The 21,306-nt window shown below is 33.9% G+C and overlaps 1 protein-coding gene across 1 annotated transcript in view; it reads right to left on the bottom strand.

Annotated features, from left to right (window-relative positions):
• The window catches only part of LOC144436806 (uncharacterized), a 98,496-nt gene that overhangs the window by 47,064 nt on the left and 30,126 nt on the right, over positions 1 to 21,306 (bottom strand). The window contains exons 11-13 of the mRNA XM_078125665.1: positions 20,894 to 21,142; positions 13,919 to 15,450; positions 11,769 to 11,795 (exon numbers count right to left, since the gene is read on the bottom strand). Coding sequence (XP_077981791.1) covers positions 11,769 to 11,795; positions 13,919 to 15,450; positions 20,894 to 21,142 — 1,808 coding nt within the window. The remainder of the gene's footprint in view (positions 1 to 11,768; positions 11,796 to 13,918; positions 15,451 to 20,893; positions 21,143 to 21,306) is intronic.

Raw genomic sequence — 21,306 nt, forward strand, 5'->3', positions numbered from 1 at the left:
CACAGGAATCCATTTACATCAACAACAGGAAAAATTATATTTTACACTGAACACAAACTTAGACTGTGAATAAACCCCTACTGTGTTTTTCAGAAGCTTAAGAAACATTTTACAAAATGTAAAAATTTGTTGTAGCCTATTAGTTTGTCTTATCCAAGCTGTCAATGCAGTCATAAACAGAATAATTTCAAAATGGACGAAGACTTGACAACTTGGTGTTAAATGAATTTATATAAAGTCTAAATATTTGTACAAAACTTAAGCACACACTAAAACTTTTATAGCTCGGATTCTATTTCAAGTTCTCTGTGATTTATCGCTGCCACACAAAAATACAGTTTTAATTTTAAAAGTAGAATGTACTGGTATTGAGGTATGAATGAATAAAGGGGTGTATCATCAAGGGGGTGGGTCTCCTTATGTCAGTGTAGTGGGTCTCTTACCTACACCTCGGTATGCCCGACTGATGGTGAATAAGACATTTCTAATTTGTACATAACCTTGCAAGTACTTAACCTTGGTTTGTTGACAGTTAGATTATGGACAAGATAATAATATCTACTTTATTTGAATTTGACATATTGGGTAAACATACTCTCTGTAGAATCAGTTGTTAGGTGGTTCACTTTACTTTTGGACACTTTTAAGGTCAACCCTATAGCTAACTCTGGACTCTGGTTTGTTTGTTTTAACTTCTGTCAAGTGATGAAAATCAATAGTTTTTGTATGTCTCACTGTGTTCTTTTGTATAGGTATTATTAAACTGATTGAATTAAAAGGACTATGATGGATCAGTAATTGTAATGTATCTTGTGTATGTATTTAGTTTTTGTAACTGATAGGAGATTTGACAAAGTTGACAAAGTCCATACGAACACTCCCTTTAAAATAAAAACTCTACTATTTATACACTATGCACTTCAAAACAACTGTGGTTTGGTTTCTGCATAATGCAATAAAGGGGAGGTGTTCATTGCAGTTGCATAATTGGAACCCGCATCCACCTGAAATTACTGTGGCTCATAGTATAAATTATACACTGCTACAACTACACCCCAATATATGTTTAAAATAAATGGAACATTTCAGTTCACTTTGATTTCAGATGTTCCTAGACACAACTAAATGAATACACAATATTTACCAGGCTACCCAGACTGATGAAAAAAGTCATCCAATCTGTTAATTTACTGTCACAAAATCAACTAAAAACTCTACATATGGGTGTGTACAGGTTATTTTTTATGTCTTCAACTATAGTTACATTGTTTTGTTGTTATACACAGTGGCAATATTACAAACATACAGCGGTATTTCTGGATCAGTTCCATACATGTACAGTTTATACTTGATATATTATTGATTTAGTTGAGATTTCATGTATGTATATATTGTACATGTGTGTGTGTGTATGTATGTGTGTGTGTGTGTGTGTGTATGTGTGTGTGTGTGTGTGTGTGTGTGTGTGTGTGTGTGTGTGTGTGTGAGATCATTGCAGGGTAAACTACTTGCAGCAGAATTAGTATTACCTTCTCGCAATGATGGCTTTGAAAAAAAATTTCAAAAATCTTTTCACAGCTTGTAAATATCCACATGATCAATAAATGATAGCAATCATCAAAATTGACCAATATCATGAAAATATATCGCTGCTTGATCTGATTACTTTTTAAAAATTTTCACTAGCATGCTTAGAGGTCTTTCAGCTTGGATGACATCATGCGATTTGGATGAAAACACTGCATTTTGTGTTCCAAAATATACACAATGTAAACAAATCATGATACTAAAATAAATGCAATGAATGCTCAAACCACACAGACAGTAATTATAGTGCAAAAACAAACAACATTTTGTTGTATTTGCTGGTATATTTGCTTATTTTTTTTTGATGAAATTATCCGGCAAGCTTTGTAGGATATTTGCCAATCATGATGTATACATAGGCAGTGATACAGTTTTAAAATGGTGGTGATACGTATGAACACTAATTACCTTAAGAATAGTCACAGTTGATAAGATACATACCCCATGACAATGTGGACAAGAAAATACACCTTTAGGTAATTCTGGATGAGAGACAGAACCATTTACAACACCCTCCATCATCATTTCTTTCCTTCACACAACAACCTGGACAATTTTTGATTCAAGTGATCTACTTGATCGACAAGTCTGATTGGTGTATCGTTTTTTTGTGTCAAGTTTTGACAAATTCCCTTAGTCTCCCTCGCTATCAGACGTAGTAGTGGTGATGTATGGATCGATTTGACCACAGTTACGGTCAAGAGACTGGCAACCAGCATATGCAGACGTTGACAAATCTTCAACGGGTCGATCAAGGTACAACACAATATGTTGGTGATGGAGATATTAAAGGATGGGTGTGCAACACCTTTTTTTTTTTATCAATTCTGTCTGTTGACCGTACGACCCAACACAGGTTACCGGGTATGGTACAGCGGTGAATTTTTAACATGTAACATGCCTTCGGTGACAGCCAAAGTTGAGGATTTTGAAATAGTTGGGATGGCCAATCAGAAAGGTGCCTTGGTAATTATTATAATAATAGCAAAGTCCAAACTTGTAGCCAGTCAAATATTAATTTAGTTTAGTGAGACATTGCAAGTGTTGAGCAAGTGCAGGTGGGTGAGGACCTAATGGTGAGGTCATGACTACATTATTTATTATCAGCCAGGTTTACAAATCACACGCTAGACATAACACAAGCAGAGATGGTGTTAGATTTCAGCCAGGACACAAAACATCTTACATAACGGAAATCTTAATAATATGATAAAATACTTACCTGTAGACTTTAAAATAACACAGAAACTGATTAGGCTACCACCAGACTGATTTGACAATCTGCTCTATACTAACTTTACAATCATTGAGATGTGACCACAGGAAGTCGGGGGAAGTCCATTTCCTAAGCTGCTCACAATTGAACTACGCACTTCCAGACTTGCAAAACGATTAAGATTACCTAGCACTTAGCATTCCAACAGGTGGGTGGCAATCCCCTCACAAATCTCACATCCACCCCTAGTCTAGCAATGGACTGTGCTGGTACCAAAACAAAGATGGGGCAATGCCAATTGTGTGTTATCAGGCAATAGATTTAAAAAAAGATAAAAATGTTATCTACTAGTACCTGTATCTGTGCACCTCTACGCTTCCTCCCCCATAGTACTATTACTTTCAATGTGCTCTGGTACATTGTCAAATTTTTTCAATGAATATGCAAAGTACGAGGTAAAAAAAGGTAACAAAAGACTCCAGTAACCTTTCCACTCTATTCACATGTAAACTAGTTGAAATGAGCCATTTCCAGAATGTACTACATTGACAGCTGAGGTCAAGCCAGTCTTCCGAATACTCCAATATTTGACAACATTTGCTGTAGGTCACTGCCTATCAACGTACACATTCACACACACACCCACTGTTACACTTCGATCCTGGGGATGGGGGTGGCGGCAGCAATGGTAATTCATTGCAAAATCATTCAACTTAAAAATAGAAACACAGCGTTCATGAAAATATGTGAAGGATTTGAATAACAGCTGCTACGTTAACTCAGTTGTAATATTTACAGCCATTGGACCATGGCACTAGCATTGAATTCAAGTGACATATGTTGACTTGAATATGAGCTTGATTTTAAATAATCGCATTTAAAAATAAAAGCGAATGTTACTGGCCTATACAACTGATCCAAATCGGACAAACAGATCAATTTTCTTATAAAACATTTAATTAAAGTAATACAATTTAATTCACTAATTTACCAACATAGACTTTGATTTCCTAAATTAAAAGGGAGCTCTACTCCAGGAAATAGATACATTTTCATGAACTATGGGTTCTGGAGAGTCATGTCATGATTTTACATCACCTACAATTACTTGCAATTTCAGAGAAACATTAAGTTGATCTTGTGCCGTTTTAACTATGCTGTGGGCCAATGCATCATGGGAGTCAGCAGAAATGATATATTCATGGTTGAACAATGAATATTCATGACTCCTAAGTGTCTATTAGTAAGTATTACCTTCACTTTAAAACATATTTTGTTGTAACTCGAGTATCATTTTTTCGATCAGACAACCACAATATATTCACTGAAAACTGTTAAAATACCAATAATTAGAAATTGCACATATTAATCAGTGGTCAATATTATCCATAAGCAGTACAGAAAATGGTTGAAATTGTGATTACTATTGAGGAGGGTGCTGATTTTGGGGTAGACCCTTAAATCAATTTTAATTTTATTTATCACAAATACATCTACAAAAAATATGTTTACCCACAGGTGAATCAATAATTTTCACAGAGTACAATATTATGTGTTAGGTATTGTATCAAACAAAACATTCGAATACACAACTATTATGGATATGCTAGTCATAGTGGGAGATGGTGAACTAAAATTGCCGCACGACTTGACTCTAGACCAAATGGTTAAGGGATAGGCCTGGTCAATAACCTTGATAATCCAGGTAGATTCCCCCCTTGACATTTGTGACCCCGAAAACACTGCTGACATTGTTCTCGACTGAAAGCTTTAACAACCGACCTAAAAACAACTTGAGTCAATAAGTTGAATAGTCAAAAACTAAGTATGAATGGCACGCTAGCTGTGATAATAACATGACACTCTATATGACCCATCTACTTACTGTAAGTTGTATTCAAGGTAATTATTGGGGTGGAAAATCATGGCTGAAAGACATCTATCATTACCCACTTGTTATGATGAAAAGCCTATTTGTACACTGAGTATAAAAAACTTGTTCCTTGGCATCAATTCTTGCTTTACTTTTCTTAAGTGAACTCATAGCTATTGACAGTGGACGGTCTACTCTCTATGGTGGTGTACTAGAGCAATGTCAATGTTTTGTTAAAGGTGGTTAATGACTTTATCTACATAAATCTTGGCTTTTCAACAAAGTTTGCCCTCTAGAGCTATTGAAAATTGTCAATGTTAACAGATTTATCACTTCCTGTTCCAGGGGTTGGAGAACAATGGCAAAAAAAAAATTATGTGGATGTGAGTGTGCCCTCTAAGCCAAATTGACGTGTCACTGATATTCAGCCATTTTTACTATGTGCTGACTTACAAGTTACAAGAAAACCTATTTTCCATCACTTTGACTCACAACAAAATATTTGCCTCTCATCAGAGGGTGGTGATATAGCCAGAAAGCATCACAGACAATTCAAGAACATTACGAAAAGTTGTGTTTACCTGCTGAAATTAGTCTCAATCACCTACTCTTGATAAATTCACGATAGATACATGTGTATTTCTCTATTTAAAGTCTTGTCTCTTTGAAAGGGCTGCTTTCTACATTGTGTCCTTAATTTTCTTTCAATATAATGTCTTACTTGCATTTCATCAATTTATATATGATTTTGATCATAAACCACAGCCTCTTTTACGGCACTGTCCAAGACACCCCGCCAAGAGGCAGTGTTGTGGATCAAATAGCAGCTCTGGTTTGCAAGAATGATTTCGATGGATGGATCGATTGATTGATTGGTTGATCAATCTGGTTTTGTTTTTTCTTTTAGTGAAAGAACAGCCATGCAAATTAAACTGTTTTTTGTAAATTGTTTCCCAGTAAAGAATCACTGTAACCATGACAACAATCCATGAATTGCATTGGAAATAGCAGCCTTAGCAGTCTTGATTTGATAAAAAGGAAATCTAGTTGTGTAAAAATGAAACTGATTTACATTTGCTTGGGTCGGCAAACCCTGATATAATACTGTAAAAGCTGTGGCTGGTTAAGTAACTGACACTGTTATAGATATTCAAAATCAGGAAAACTGATTTACATTTCTGTGAATGTTTTCCAAAATTAGAAGTGAATTTGACTTAATTAGTAGACGACATTTAGTGGAGAGCTGGAAAATGGTCAGTTGGTGTTTCATTTGCATATCTGGTGTATTTTGGAGCTTCATTTGCATAATATTAGCATATAATTAATATGTTTTACTTTCCTATACGTAATTTAGATCACAATTTATGTCAGTAATCATGGTTAAAACTATACACTCGCGGTAAACTTAGACTTTTGGGACATTTTTTTCCATAATAGTCATCACATTCTTAAGGCTCCAATGGCAACATTTTTACTGGCCATGCATCACTACCAAGATAGCATTGGTAAATTATTGACAAAAAAATGAATTTTAGGAGGACTGACTAGACAGTGACTGTGAAGTTGCCACGGTCTCCCGCTGTTTAGTACTTTTATATTTAAAAAAGCCAACTGTGTTCTTTTGTGTGAAATAATAACCTGGGTGAGTGATTGCGAAACAGTCTACTTCTAACTTGGTAAACAAAACAAAAAGTTGAGGAAAACATTTTCCCTACAAGCTAAAAATGAATAAACTGAACGCATTCAAAGATTACAAACTCTTCCATGGAACTGGTGCTAGTCTAGAGGAATGATTTTTTTTAAATTTGCATTTTTCTTGTTTGTTTGTTTGTTTGTTTGTTTGTTTGTTTATTTAGATGTTGATGGTGGTGATTGATTGATTTGTTGTTGTTGTTGTTGTTGTTTCAAAAGATTACCAGACAGAGTGGTATGTCTTAGACATATAACATTTTACCTTATTATATAACTTAAAGGTTAACAACAACTGTCCATTTTCATTCATTCATTTGTTCCTTCAAAAGGATAACAACCTTGCACAGTTCTTAAGCAATGCATCTTAACTCTTTCTTGAATACAGTTTACACAAAAGGTATTCCTCCCTAAACTGGAATTGATGGGATTACAACCTAACATAGTTAGTACCAATGTCACTACCTGCCTTACAGTTAAAACTTTCAAAACATCAAATTCTTGACATACTTTGAAACCAATCATCTGTGTAGGCACAGGACTTGTTATATCAAATGAAATTAGTGTGGTAGAGTTTTGGTGCACTTTAAAGAAACATAAATATAGTACTGTGTTTGTGCATATGTAGTGGTAATCTGTAAGATACATATTGACATTCAGCTCTCATCTGCCCTGTCTAATTAAGACTTGACTGCAATGTTAAATGTAATTATTAAGATATTTCAAGTTGTTCAGTCTCAACAAGCGCTATCTTTTAAACTGGTAGCTAGGTTTAATAATAATCCCCTCCACTGTCTATGGTTTAATACATGATATTATGCTGTATCTTAGACTAGTTCATATACATTGCAGAGAGACAGATAGTAAATGTGGACAAACAAGATACATATTTCTTAGAGGATGAATCAATGATATATGATGGTGTGTTTTAGTATGCATGACTTGAAAGACGATGACACACATAAAGACATGTTAGATCATATCAGACTCTACTAGTAGATAGTTCATACATTGCAAAGAGGCAATGTGGGCAAACAAGACACATAGTTCTAGGGCTGGAATCATCACACAATGAAATAGAGCAATGATAGATGATGGTCTGATTTAGTATGCAAGACTTGAAAGAAGACGACACATAAAGACATGACCTTACACCTTCCTACCTTGTCATGATCATCAGTGCTATGAGAAAAAAGTAAGCAGTATTACCTGTACTGTCTGTACATCTACACTCTGTACATCTGTGTTCTGTACACTGGCATTCTGTACATCTGCTTTCTGTACATCAACATTCTGTACATCGACTTTCTGTACATTCATTTTCTGTACATCGACTTTCTGTACATCGACTTTCTGTACATCGACGTTCTGTACATCGACGTTCTGTACATTCATTTTCTGTACATCGACTTTCTGTACATCGACTTTCTGTACATCGACTTTCTGTACATCTGTGTTCTGTACATTCATTTTCTGTACATCGACTTTCTGTACATCGACATTCTGTACATCTGCTTTTGGTACATTCATTTTCTGTACATCTGCTTTCTGTACATCTACGTTCTCTTTATCTGCTTTCTGTATTTCCTTAGCAAACTGTTGAGACTTCCGTGTTATGATACCATGGCCAATTAGAATAGTGTATATACATCCCATGTTGTTTTGGCTGGTAGCAGGTAGCAGAAGTTATGCTAGATTGTTAATGATGTCACCTTGATGGATTGTTAACGCTTATTTTCACACTGGAGAAATTCCAGCTGTTATCAAGTTTTAGTGCATCCTTGAGAGTGCATAATCCCTTTCAGTGAGCAACTTTAAATGACAAGAATCCTAAGACAACAGGTTAAGTCTTCATTGCAAAAACATGTTCACCTTAAAGTTGCTGTATATACTAAAATCAACTAGTGATGTTATAGTGTTTCTTCACTGCAACACGATGTAATGAATGGATAAAACAGAACAGCATCCAGGCTGTTGGCTCAACAGATTGTCTGTGACAAGTTTTCAAACTTCAGCAACTTCAGCTGCTATCAACTTAGTGCATCCAATTCACTTTGAAACTCTTATGATGTAGACACTAAGACAACAGACTTGAACACGACATCACAATTCTAAACCTCACTTCCCTGTAGTACCGTTATCATATACCAGGACCAATTAGTTGATGCAGGTCTCCTGAATGTTAACGGATACACAATGTATATATATAACCAGTACCCGTCCCCAGAGAGCTTTGTGATGCAAACACAATTAACTCACCAGTCATCAGAACAAGAACATATACATCACAATACCACCATACAACACTATACTTAATCCTCAAAATGTCCGTACAACAAAATGTAAACATTCAGTCTTCAGTTATTTTGTTCCTACCCAGTACACCGTTGGACGTTTGTTATAATTCAAAAATGCCATCATATCCAACGCTTACACTGTTTGCAGTGAACTAAGAACCATATGTCTTTTGACGTTGAGTATACCAGCAATTTTTTTATAGCAAAAATATCTCATTTCACAACCCTATAATTTACAATTGCAATAATGAGTACATATAGCAGTATGTATTGACAGCTTAAACAAAGACCATTCTATAGACTGGGTCAAATTTTGGTGTACTGAAAAATATTTCAATATTTATTCGAGTTTTTACATGTTTTAGTTGATCTTAACCACTAATTTCATGTTTTCTTTGTGTATATAGAACCAACCCTTTCATTTAACTTTTTAATAAAATTATGAAAGCTTGCAAAATTGAAATGGAGCCAACATACAGTATATCGTTGTCATGTTTTCATTTATATTTTCAATTTATATTCAATGGCTTAAAAGATTTAAAGTGAAATTGATATGGAGTTTACACCTCATGTTATCTCCTTCTTCCTCCATATCTGGCCACCTTCAATATGTTGGAGATTTTTTATCGTATCATTCGGATAGCTAATTAGACTGCCATCAAATTTTATTGCAATTTTATTTTTGTTGATATTTTACAATTACGAATAAAAGTCAAAATGTTATTGATGAGTTTACACCTGATATCATTTTTATCATGTAAGTCTGATAGCTAATCAGACCGCCATCTAATTTTATTCTGACTTCATTTTTATTGATATTCCACTTAAAATGTCTGAGTTGCATACATTTGAGTATCATGTGAATAGTACTTTTATATACATTATCAAGAGTGACTTTAATTATCAATAATTATCTAACAAAATTAGTTTCTCTTCAGTTTCGGTATCTTTCAATTATGTAATAAAAATTAACAAATTTCAAAAGATTGTAAGCAGGGAACACTGCTTCATTGTAAATGGGATACAGGTTTACAAAATTGCAATTTTGACAGATAATAGCAACCAAATGGAATCAAATTTCAGCAAAGTTGAACAATACAAATTTGACATTTTTATTTATGATGACAGCAGTGAAAAAAACCCCCGAAAAAAACAACAATTGCCTTGTAAAAATTGAAAAATATGAAAAATATGACATTAATATACACATGTATCAAATTTTATCATAACATAAAACAAACAATATTTTAATGTTTTTTTCTGATATGTTGAATATATAAAGAACAAACTGTGCAAATATGAAGTCAACATCTTTATTTTTAAGAGAGTTATGACATTTATACTAAGCAAAGAATGGGGATGAAAAATAGTGTGCAACAACCTTACAAGTATTCAGGTACACTAAGAGAGTGCAAACTTCCAAAATGACAAAATATTTCCTTTTTAATGAATTGACATTTTCAAATGACAAGAATTAGATATCTTGTAAGATTGACAAAATGTTTATTTTGTGTGAGTTGCAAATTAAATTGATCAATGGGCAATGAGGGATGGTTTAACAACCTGTTGATTTCATTTAACTTGCAATTAGATATATTATGCAAATTTTTGATTAATTGGCAGCTTTAACTATGCAAATAAAACATCGACTGGAAAATATAGACAATTAAAAAGGAGAAAGTATAGGTCTGACCACCTGTTGATTGACCTTATTATGCAAATTTAAAATTATATGTAAATTTTAGATTATCTTGTTAGTTTGGGTAAGGATATGACCCTGATTGGATGAATTTGATTTTGGATTAACTTACAAACTAACTGCCAAATGTAATTTTTCAGAATGACTTAAATGAATTTCTTGTAAATTACATATAATGATAAATGAAAATGAGATTACAAATTATTGTACAATTCATTGGTTTCTAAATTATAGCCATGTACAAATTATTAACAATATTATTAGATCAACATGTTTAGTTGTACTGAAAATATTCACAAAAATTGTCTGACTGAGATTCACATAACAGCAGAATTACTGTTAATGTCAATATATGTTACTGTCACTATTAAGGCCTACATAATATCAACCAATATTCAATACACTGGTACAATTGAATTAATAAAGGTAAAGTGGGGTTCAAGGTCAAAACTAACCAAATTACCAATAACAGATAATGAGTGACAGCTGTATAGTTATTGGAACAATGACTTCAACTCAGGCCAGCATGTATTCTGGTATAGATAGTATTATGACCTCAACTAAGGCCAACTTGTATTTCATGTACAGATAGTATTATGACCTCAACTCAGGCCAACATAATCAGTTGTGTATTCATCAACTGAATCCATCTATACTACTTACAATATCCATTTTCCATTTAATTCATGACTAATTCATTTATACTTACATTAAGTCAACTAATGTCTAATTATTTTCACTTACAATGTCTTTATGTTTGCCTCCTTCAACTCATAAATGTTGCAATAATTCATTTGACTTCCTACTGGTTTTACTGAGACTCAGTGAGAGTTAAGTTTATATGTGCCCCCATAATGAGAGGCAAAATATTGTGTTTTGTTAAAAACACCCTGGGTTTTCTGTGAAAGTCAGTACATATAGGATAATCATGACTTATCATAATACTCATAACCTAAGGGTTGTCTAGCGACTCGTAGCTTGACAAACGCTCCTTAGGTCACTCGTGTTTTCCTTGGCTGAACAAAGAAAAAATATTGGGGAATAACAATTATACAACAATAAAAATCTAGACCATACATAATACCATTGAAATGAAATCCGTTTTACTTTAAGTACACATACATGTATGATCTCAGAAATTTTCCCCTATTTGTTCTTTACCACAGACTTTATAAGTTACATATATTATATGAAGTCCACAAAGAAGCCATTGTAAAAAGGTGTTCTCATAAAACTTATTCAAGTTGGCCATAATTAAATCAACAGTTATTCAAATTAATTTATCTCTGTTTATGTACATTAAAATTGAATTAAATTAATTGTAATGTGATAATAATTTTCTTAAATTCCGACAGTTTTGCATTTTTAGCTAAAGTGAAATCATATTGTGATGTTAAACTTTCTTACCTGGTTGTTTTCATCTAACATATAAATCTGTTGCACACAGAGGGAAAAATAAAATTTAGAAAACCTGTTAATTGACTGAAAATATACATTATTTAATTAGTCTATTTTACTTTATGACTAGTCTATCTTTTCCATGATTTATTATATACCTTATACCAAGAATTTTTCTTTGCGCATAACACTATACCTTCTACATACACAATGACATCATTCTACACTGCATGACATTACATTTTCTACCAAGATACAATTTCAACACTGCATCACATTACTTTGTGTGGTTGTACCATTCCTACTGCATGACACTATACTAACATTCTACCGTGACATAGTTCATAACTACATGACATTGCACCTTTGCCCATGATACAATTCATATGCTACCATGAAACATGACATAATTCCTACATTGCAGGACACTACACAATGTAAACATTGTACCTGCCACCATAACATGATCTATCACGGCATAACACTATACATTCTACCATGACACAATTCCTATACTACATGTGCATGACCTATACACCTTCCACCACCATGGTATTCTTTCCTACTCTACGACTTACATACCTTATATTACCATGCACTAACTCCTTTATCACATGACATGCATATTTCCCACTGATTGGCAATACAATAAGTTGTGGCAATGTTTGTAGATATCATTCCCTTATCACCTGATTACTGTACAACACGATATGTATCATCTAATGTGATAACATTCCCTTATCACATGATTTCTCTACAGCATACATGTACACATCATCCAATGTGATATCATTCCCTTATCACGTGGTTTGTTGTACACGGCATTCCATTATGCATCATCCAATGTGATATCTGCCCTTATCGCATGGTTTCTCTACAGCATACATCATCCAATGTGACAACATTCCCTTATCACATGGTTTCTCTATAGTATACATCATCCAATGTGACAACATTCCCTTATCACATGGTTTCTCTACAGTACATCATATTACATGTATGCATCATCCAATGAGTTATCATTCCATTATCAAATGGTTTGCTGTATACAGCATTCCATTATGCATCACCCAGTGTGATATCATTCCCTTATCACATGGTTTCTATAAAGTATGCATCATCCAATGTGATATCATTCCCTTATCACATGGTTTCTATAAAGTATGCATCATCCAATGTAATGTTATTCCCTTTGTAAAGTTATCACATGGTTTACTCAGCTACATATTATACATGATATCCAACATGATTATTATCACTCCATTATCACATAAATTCTTGACAATGCTAACATACGTCATGTAGTATACATTCTAATGTGATCATACAATCATATTATTACCCAGCATGCAACAATACTATGAGCATAGTCAGCCACTCAAATTCTAATGACTGTCTCGGCATCACGAACTCTGTATTTATATATAATGGTTTCATTGTATCAATAATTGTTGTAGTTGTGTGGCTTTTGATATTAGAAACAGATATTTCAATGCACTTGATTGTAAAGTGGTTCTGCAACAAGACAATTCCCTTACGTTAACATTAACACTAACAGACCCTTACAATTAAAAGTCTGGATTTACAGGAAATAATCTTGTAAAAACCAGTAGAGATGACCTGCACTATTATTTGTATCACAGGTGTGTGACTACATTTTATAATTGAGTAATTTAACTAATCCGTGACTCGTTGTTTGCAATCTGTTCTTTCAACTAAGCCAGTGACAATAATCTCTGGAGCACATCAGGTCATCTCATACCCCCTACTATTCTAACAAAAATTAACTCCATTCATAGACAACGAGTAACTGTCACATTCATTTTCAATAACTAGCAACAAATATGATATTTCTGTGATATACTACTTTGAATTCATGACCGTAATACTAAAACAAGGATGTTTCATTTCACATGAAGAATTTGATGAAAGTATAATACTACAAAAGATTTATTTAGCCCTATATCATTAGAAATGTGTGCAAAATTATTGTAAAAAGTTGTGACGTTTTAACAGCAATTAACTTATGCAGTGCTTAATATATACATAATTTATTAAGATGTGAAAAATATAGAGAACACCTTAACAGCCATGAACAAATATTTACTGTACAGCAGATATATTTCACAACAAGTTTATGATTAGAAATGATTATTTACCTCAATCAGCTCGTCTTCATCTTGATTGAAATTGTCGTTTTCATCTTGATTGAAATTGTCGTTGTCGTCTTCCACTGATGTTATAGTGAGGGCAGGAACTGACATCAGATTGGTTGGTAGCCTGTCAGGAACAGGTGGTGCTTCTACTGGTTCTTCATCCTGATTGGTTAACTGGCTGTCATTGTAAGGTGTGTTGTCACTTGCTTCAAAATGATTGGCCCACTGAATGTCATTCCCAGGTGTGTTGTCAACCCCTTCAATACTACTTTCCCATTGGTTCTCAGTACCAGGTATCTGGTCAACCTCCTCAGTACTACTGTCAAATTGGTTGTCACTACCAGGTGAGTTCTCATAAGTTTCAATGGGATCAGCCCAGTGAATTCCAGTCCCAGGTGCATTATCAACTACTTCTATATTACTGTCAACCAAGTTCTTATTGCCAGGTGTATTTTTGCTGTCTTCAATGTGACTGTCCCACTGAATGTCATTCCAAGGTCCACTACTGTCACTTTTGTGCTTAGTACCAGGTGTGCTTTTGTTGCCTTTAATATTAGTATCCCATTGAATGTCATTCCCAGGTGCACCACTGTCAAACTTGTGCTTAGTACCAGGTGTGCTTTCACTATCTTCAATATTGGTACCCCACTGAATGTCATTCCCAGGTGCACCACTGTCAAACTTGTGCTTAGTACCAGGTGTGCTTTCACTATCTTCAATATTGGTACCCCACTGAATGTCATTCCCAGGTGCACCACTGTCAAACTTGTGCTTAGTACCAGGTGTGCTTTCACTATCTTCAATATTGGTACCCCACTGAATGTCATTCCCAGGTGCACCACTGTCAAACTTGTGCTTAGTACTATCTTCAATATTGGTACCCCATCGAATTTCACTTCCAGGTGCACTACTATCAAGTTTGTTCTTAGTATCAGGTGTGCTTTTGTTGCCTTCAATATTACTGTCCCACTGAATTTCATTGCCAGGTGTACTTATGCCAAACTGGTTCTTTTTACCAGGTGTACTTTTGCCGTCTTCAACATTACTGCCCCACTGAATTGTATTCCTAGATGCACTGTTAATCAGTACTATTCTACTGGCAGATTGTTTTTTATTTCCAGGCACAGTATCACTTGTTTCATTGAGATTGGGTGACTGGGCTTCATTTTGAGACACATCTGCTCCTATAGGATTGGTTAAGTAGACTTCGCCAGCAGGTGCACTCTCATCAGCTGCCACGGGATTGGTCAACTGGTCATCATTCCCAGGTGCACAATAATAAGCCAAAATTGGATTGGCTGGCTGGATTTCATTACCTGGTATACCATCATCTGCCTCAATAGGCTTGGTCAGCTTAAACTCATTACCAGATGAACTCTCACCTGCTTCATTAGGATAAACTGACTTACTTCCATTGTCAGCTGCTTCTCCGGGATTGGTTGATTGTGATTCGTTAGGTGCACTCTCAAATGCTTCAACCTGATTGGTTGGTGTGTTAGGTATTGATGACCAGAGATCATCCTCTTCCGCTGAAACTGAGAGTCAATATGCATAATTAGACAAAAATATTTAATATGGACATACTGTGGTGTTATGATGGATGGTCTAATGGTTTGTTGTTGTTGGTTGTTTTTTTTCGGGGGGGGGGGGGGGAATGACTCATAGTCATACTCTGCATATGGCTGGTTTAATCTTTGCCAATATGCTATTTATTTCTGGTCAGCTTAAATCCTTTGACAAGGTCTGAACTATTTGCTGTACACATGGTGACCTGATAGGACACAGGTTGTTATGTAACAGGTTTATTCATTTTCTTTATTTTTGGGCAATTACAAGTTACAACTGACTGAGAAATTTACGGACATCTGACACGCCTATATTCATTTGGGAAGAAAACTTTAACAGTGAGAAAATAGTTGTTTGGCACATCTCTGAGAACCTGGCAATGAATTATGTGCTTTTAAGTTAACTCTCATAAACTGTATTTTTTTCATTTATGATATTTTTGTATGATTCCACTTCTACTTTGACTCAAGAATTTTGAGAGTAGTATTTCCTAGATCATTATACAACTGCTGACATCAGACCATGGAAGAACGGAACATGTTACAAACAGGGAAAGTAAACAACTGAATTGGATTAATAAACTAATAACACTTGGCTCAACATGTTGGAACAACAGATACTTGTATTACACACCATGGTTTGGTTTGACAACAACTGTTTTTTTCCCCCTTGTTTTTCCTTTTATAAACAAAACAATTTTTAAACAAGGATAACAACAGTTTAATGGCCTCGTTTACATGTACATGAAATGACAAGGGGAACGGGAAATTTGTTTGTGAACGTGAATAATTATGTAAAGTGGCCATAAAATTGTCCATATCAAATGATGAAATGTCATACTTGTCTCTGTGCTTTCAACATGCTGTGCTAAATTTCATTAGTCCAATTCTGATCAGTTCTTTACTTTCCCTGTTTGTAACAGGTTCTGTTCATCTACAGTCTGATGTCAACAGTTGTATTAGAGTTTCTTTTGTCATCTTTAATATCAATTTTCTGTTTACTTCAATTCCTCTTTTATTTTACTTATTTCATCTGAGGTTCTTAACCCTTAATAATTCCCCTGGGAATTCTATTATGTGTTCCAATAAAACCAAACTATGAATTATTCATTTCCAGCAGAGAGTTTGACCAAGGATACAATAAATATGACTATCACCCTTACTACACAAACTTTATCACCTTGTACTAATCATTAATCGCTATGATATTAATTTCCACTGGGAATATATGAATATCAATGTCATTAAATTATGAAATCAATAATGGCGATCTAAAATGTTGAAGTGTTTTTTTTTTAATTATTTTAGTTTCATATTACAAGCTACCTACTACTAAGTGAAGCAAATAAGTAATTCTAATTATAAACTTGTAGAATTCTCACGAATCATTGAATACCTGTATTTGTTTTAGCTAATAAAATTATCTCTGTTACACGTCAGGCTGACCTAATAAATGAGCCTTGTGTCATTAGTTTATGATGAAAGTGTTTTATTAAAAGCAGTAGGTAGGTAAAATACACTTTACTTTCCCTAGCATTGACGGCTAAAATTATGTTACAAGCATGGTATATAGGAATCTATACAAGTTTTCCCATATTCCCATCTCTGTTACTATCTAAGTACCCCAAATTTTAACTAAAGCCCTGCAAGGTCATTCTATTCCTGGGGTTCCTCAAATACATAGAACTATCATTACTCCCCCCCCCCCCCTCCCCAAACCACACCATCCCTCCCAACCCCCATCTCTATCCATGTTACTTGGGCTGCCAACACTGAACAATGAAACAAATTTTAAGTGAGCAGAATAATTTATCACAAGTAGTTGTGATATGAAATGTAAACATGTCAATATCCAAGTAAAATCATTAACTTGTAGACAAGGGTTATTGAAAGCTTTTAATTACTCATCTGTTGATACATTATAAGTGTATTATTAAACACTCTAATGACTAACCTAAGGGGTACATAAACACTCTAATTACTAACCTAAGGTGTACATATACACTCTAATTACTAACCTACAGGGTACATAACTCGTACAACTTGTATGAGTAAGTAAGTAGTCAACTGGTGATCATTATATACTAATCAATAATTTAATGTGTTTGTTATGAAATTACCTCCCGAGTGCTGATATACATACAATACATTACATATCATTGTGTTAGGTTGAACTAACAATGATTACACAACTCCTTATAATACAAGGATACAGTTAATAATATCAAGTTGAACAAAAAATATGGAATATATACTCTGGTCGTTCTACGTCACGACAACCGTATCGGCATCACTGGTTCTGTTGTGTTCAAAACATTCAAAATTGCCATTACCTTCCCTGGATTGCCTTTGATATTACTGGCACCGATATAATTATGTTATTCTCAAATATTCCCTCATTCAGCCAGAAAATACTCTTGACCTAAGGTTTGTGAATACTCGTCTAGTGACTCGTAGTGACTGTCAAAGGCCCCTTGGCTCACTCCAATTTTCCTTGGCTAAACGAAGAAAACTAATGGGCAATAACATCTTTCTATGAAATAAACGTTTTTTACTGTATGTACATAATATGAAGAAATACTATAATATTGAAATATTTTAATTGTTTATGACAAAAATGACAGCTAAAAACACAATTTGGCTTTGTACACTTTAATGATGGTTCCTCTGGGATTACAGTACACACATTATTAGTATACATTCCATATTTTTCTTTGGTCGATATTATGTATTTTATCTGAAGTGACTACAATGAGGATAATGTCTTTCATTCTCAATTTTATCTTTTATTAAATGTTGTTTGGAAAAGGTACATAAAACATCGTTACTATTTTTCGTATGATTTTAGTTGAAAGTAATTATATGAAAATGAAAGTATAGTATTTCTTGTGTTTTTAAACTCAGTTCACTTTGAATATTTGAGTAATATGCATAATATGAAGAAATATTGTGACAGTAATTAGACATATCTTTAATTGTTCATGCTACACACAGTCACTGGACACACTTGACAAATGTGTAAAAATAACAACAGTTGTCAAGTTTGGATGTCAACATATGATAACATGGAATTTCATCAACAAAATTTCTCAATATCATGTACATCTTTCTATGAAATAAATGTTTTTTAACTGCAAAATATTAATAATTTTTCAAAAATTGAGATCATAAAGAGGAATTATGAATTATTGTTCCTGACATCCAAATTCCCTATTAAACAGACCAACATATATCATTCATGCATTTGGTAACAGATGTGACAAATATTTCAAAAACATGATTTTTTTTAAATTATCTTTTTCTGCTAACATCCATTTTATCTGCTGATTCATTCCAGGTTGGTGTCATGCTTTGTAGCAACATTTTGTAATAAATTTTTCAAAAATTTAGTCTCAAATAATGTTTTTCTCCTCAAATCCATTTTACAAGCTGATCACTCTTGGTTGATATTAATGATTTTTAGCAACATTTTGTTTCAAACGCAATCTGAAATTATTTTTTTCTACTGCCGGTAACATCCGTTTTACCGACTAACCTGGCCATTGACAATATATGAATCATCCTTTTGATAATATTAAACATTATACAATGTTATATCTCCACCTGTCACACCTACTAAATAAATAATAACTCTATTTTTTGAATGAATAAAAGCATATTTTTCTACTTGATTCCTTTACTTTACTCACTTCATTGGGAAGCTCAAATAGATTTCTTAATCATTCCAAAAAATCGTTCATCACTAAAAAAACCAAATTACTGAATTCTGGACTACATTCTAACTATATATTTTACTCAGTGTTTCATGGTTCAAGGTATATCATTTTGACTAAAATTTTCCAAAACTACAATCGCTGCTTGAACTCCAATTAAGTTGTATATTTAGTTTTGGGGTATTCTAAATTATATCATTACATTCTACAGCAAAACATTTAAACTCCAGAGTGAATACATCATTTACCCAAATATTTGGCACTGAAAGTATTTATTCTGGTCAAATTTTCCAGTTTTAATGACTTCTCCGACAGAGAATTGCTTCAAAATATTCTATTTCTGTATCAAATACATTACGGCAAAAATTGTCCAAATTTGTATACAGTGTATATAATATAATTTTGAGTGAATGTGACCAAAAACTCAAAAACATTTACCACAAAATACACACAATCAAACATGGCACATCATATTTTGCTTCAGTTCAACAATTATTGAATTTTACTAAGGTTATTTTTACTAAGTGTTTCTTTATATAATTTTTTTTTTTTTTTATATTGATAAGATTTTTATTGGTAACTTCAGTTATTTACAATATAAGTTGCTCTTGTTTTACATAATAAGATGGTGTGACTTACTAATTTAAAATCATCCCAATAATCATTTTTGAAAGTTAAATTTCATTCATTCATCACTATGCAATTTACACCATTACAATCACAATTAACAATGTCACATATTATTTTCAACCATATATTGGACACACACACACACACACACACGTGTTACATGAGGTAATCCTACCTAGAATAATACAACCCCTTGTATTACTTCAGAAATGTGTTCATCTCATTTGCATTTCAATCCAATAACTATTAATACATCACAACTGTTGAACATTGTAAAATATTCAAACTGTGACCAGTAATGGATTTATATTGATGTCTTTGTACTACAAAATCTCAGAAAAATACTTTTAATCATAATAAAATATACATACATACATACATACATACATACGTACGTACGTACATACATACATACATACATACATACATACATACATACATACATACATACGTATGTACATACATACATACATACGTACGTACGTACATACGTACATACACACTATACATACACACATACATACATACATACATACATACATACATACATACATACATACATAATACACACACATAACACATACATAAATACATACGCACACACACACACACATTTGCTCTCTCTCTCTCTCTCTCTCTCTCTCTCTCTCTCTCTCTCTCTCTCTCTCTCTCTCTCTCTCTCTCTCTCTCTCTCTCTCTCTCTCTCTCTCTCTCTCTCTCTCTCTCTCTCTCTCTCTCTCTCTCTCTCCCCTTCTCTCAGTGTTGTCATATTTCTAACTGTTAACAACTTGGATGAAACTGCACATTGTATGTTACATAGATACATTTACTTCCAATATTACCGAGGTCACTACATACATTCTGAAATAAGTACTACGGTATATTTTTAACAATATCTTGGAACAAATAAATTAGGTTTTTACTTACCTTGCACCGTAGTAGTAAACTTGACACAAGACACAAACATTGTCCTGAATGTTATGATTATTCTATAGTCCACGCCCTAACTTAATTCTCATGTATATATGTTAAACTTTTCACAGAGTTGTTTTTTTTCAAATAAAACCTACCGGATACAGTTTTAAAGTCAGTGTCCAGTTCCACTGAAATGGTAAACTCAGCCTCGCTTTCTGAGATGTCTACAAAATTATCCTCAAAAATGCTTCCAGCGGGAGACGTTGGAACCTCTACTCTGCAACTAAATAGATCTCCACCTGTGAACTGGGGTTGACCTGACTGACTGGATGATTGGAATGGTGATTCTGCTTCCGAGGATAATGGACTATTCAATGGAGGGATTATCCCTTTTTTCCTTTCCTCTGTAAAAACAAAGATAATACGGATGATGGCACTGGCAATCCGGAGTACAGAGACAGCGGTGAGTTAACGACAACAGCCTTGGGAAAAGTACTGCGCTAGAATGCCGTGAGTTGGAAGGCCTAATAGGCTGAGAGTCACCAGAAGGGGAAATTCTCTGAGAGGT

Source organism: Glandiceps talaboti, chromosome 6, assembly GCF_964340395.1.
Source record: "Glandiceps talaboti chromosome 6, keGlaTala1.1, whole genome shotgun sequence".
NCBI lineage: Eukaryota > Metazoa > Hemichordata > Enteropneusta > Spengelidae > Glandiceps > Glandiceps talaboti.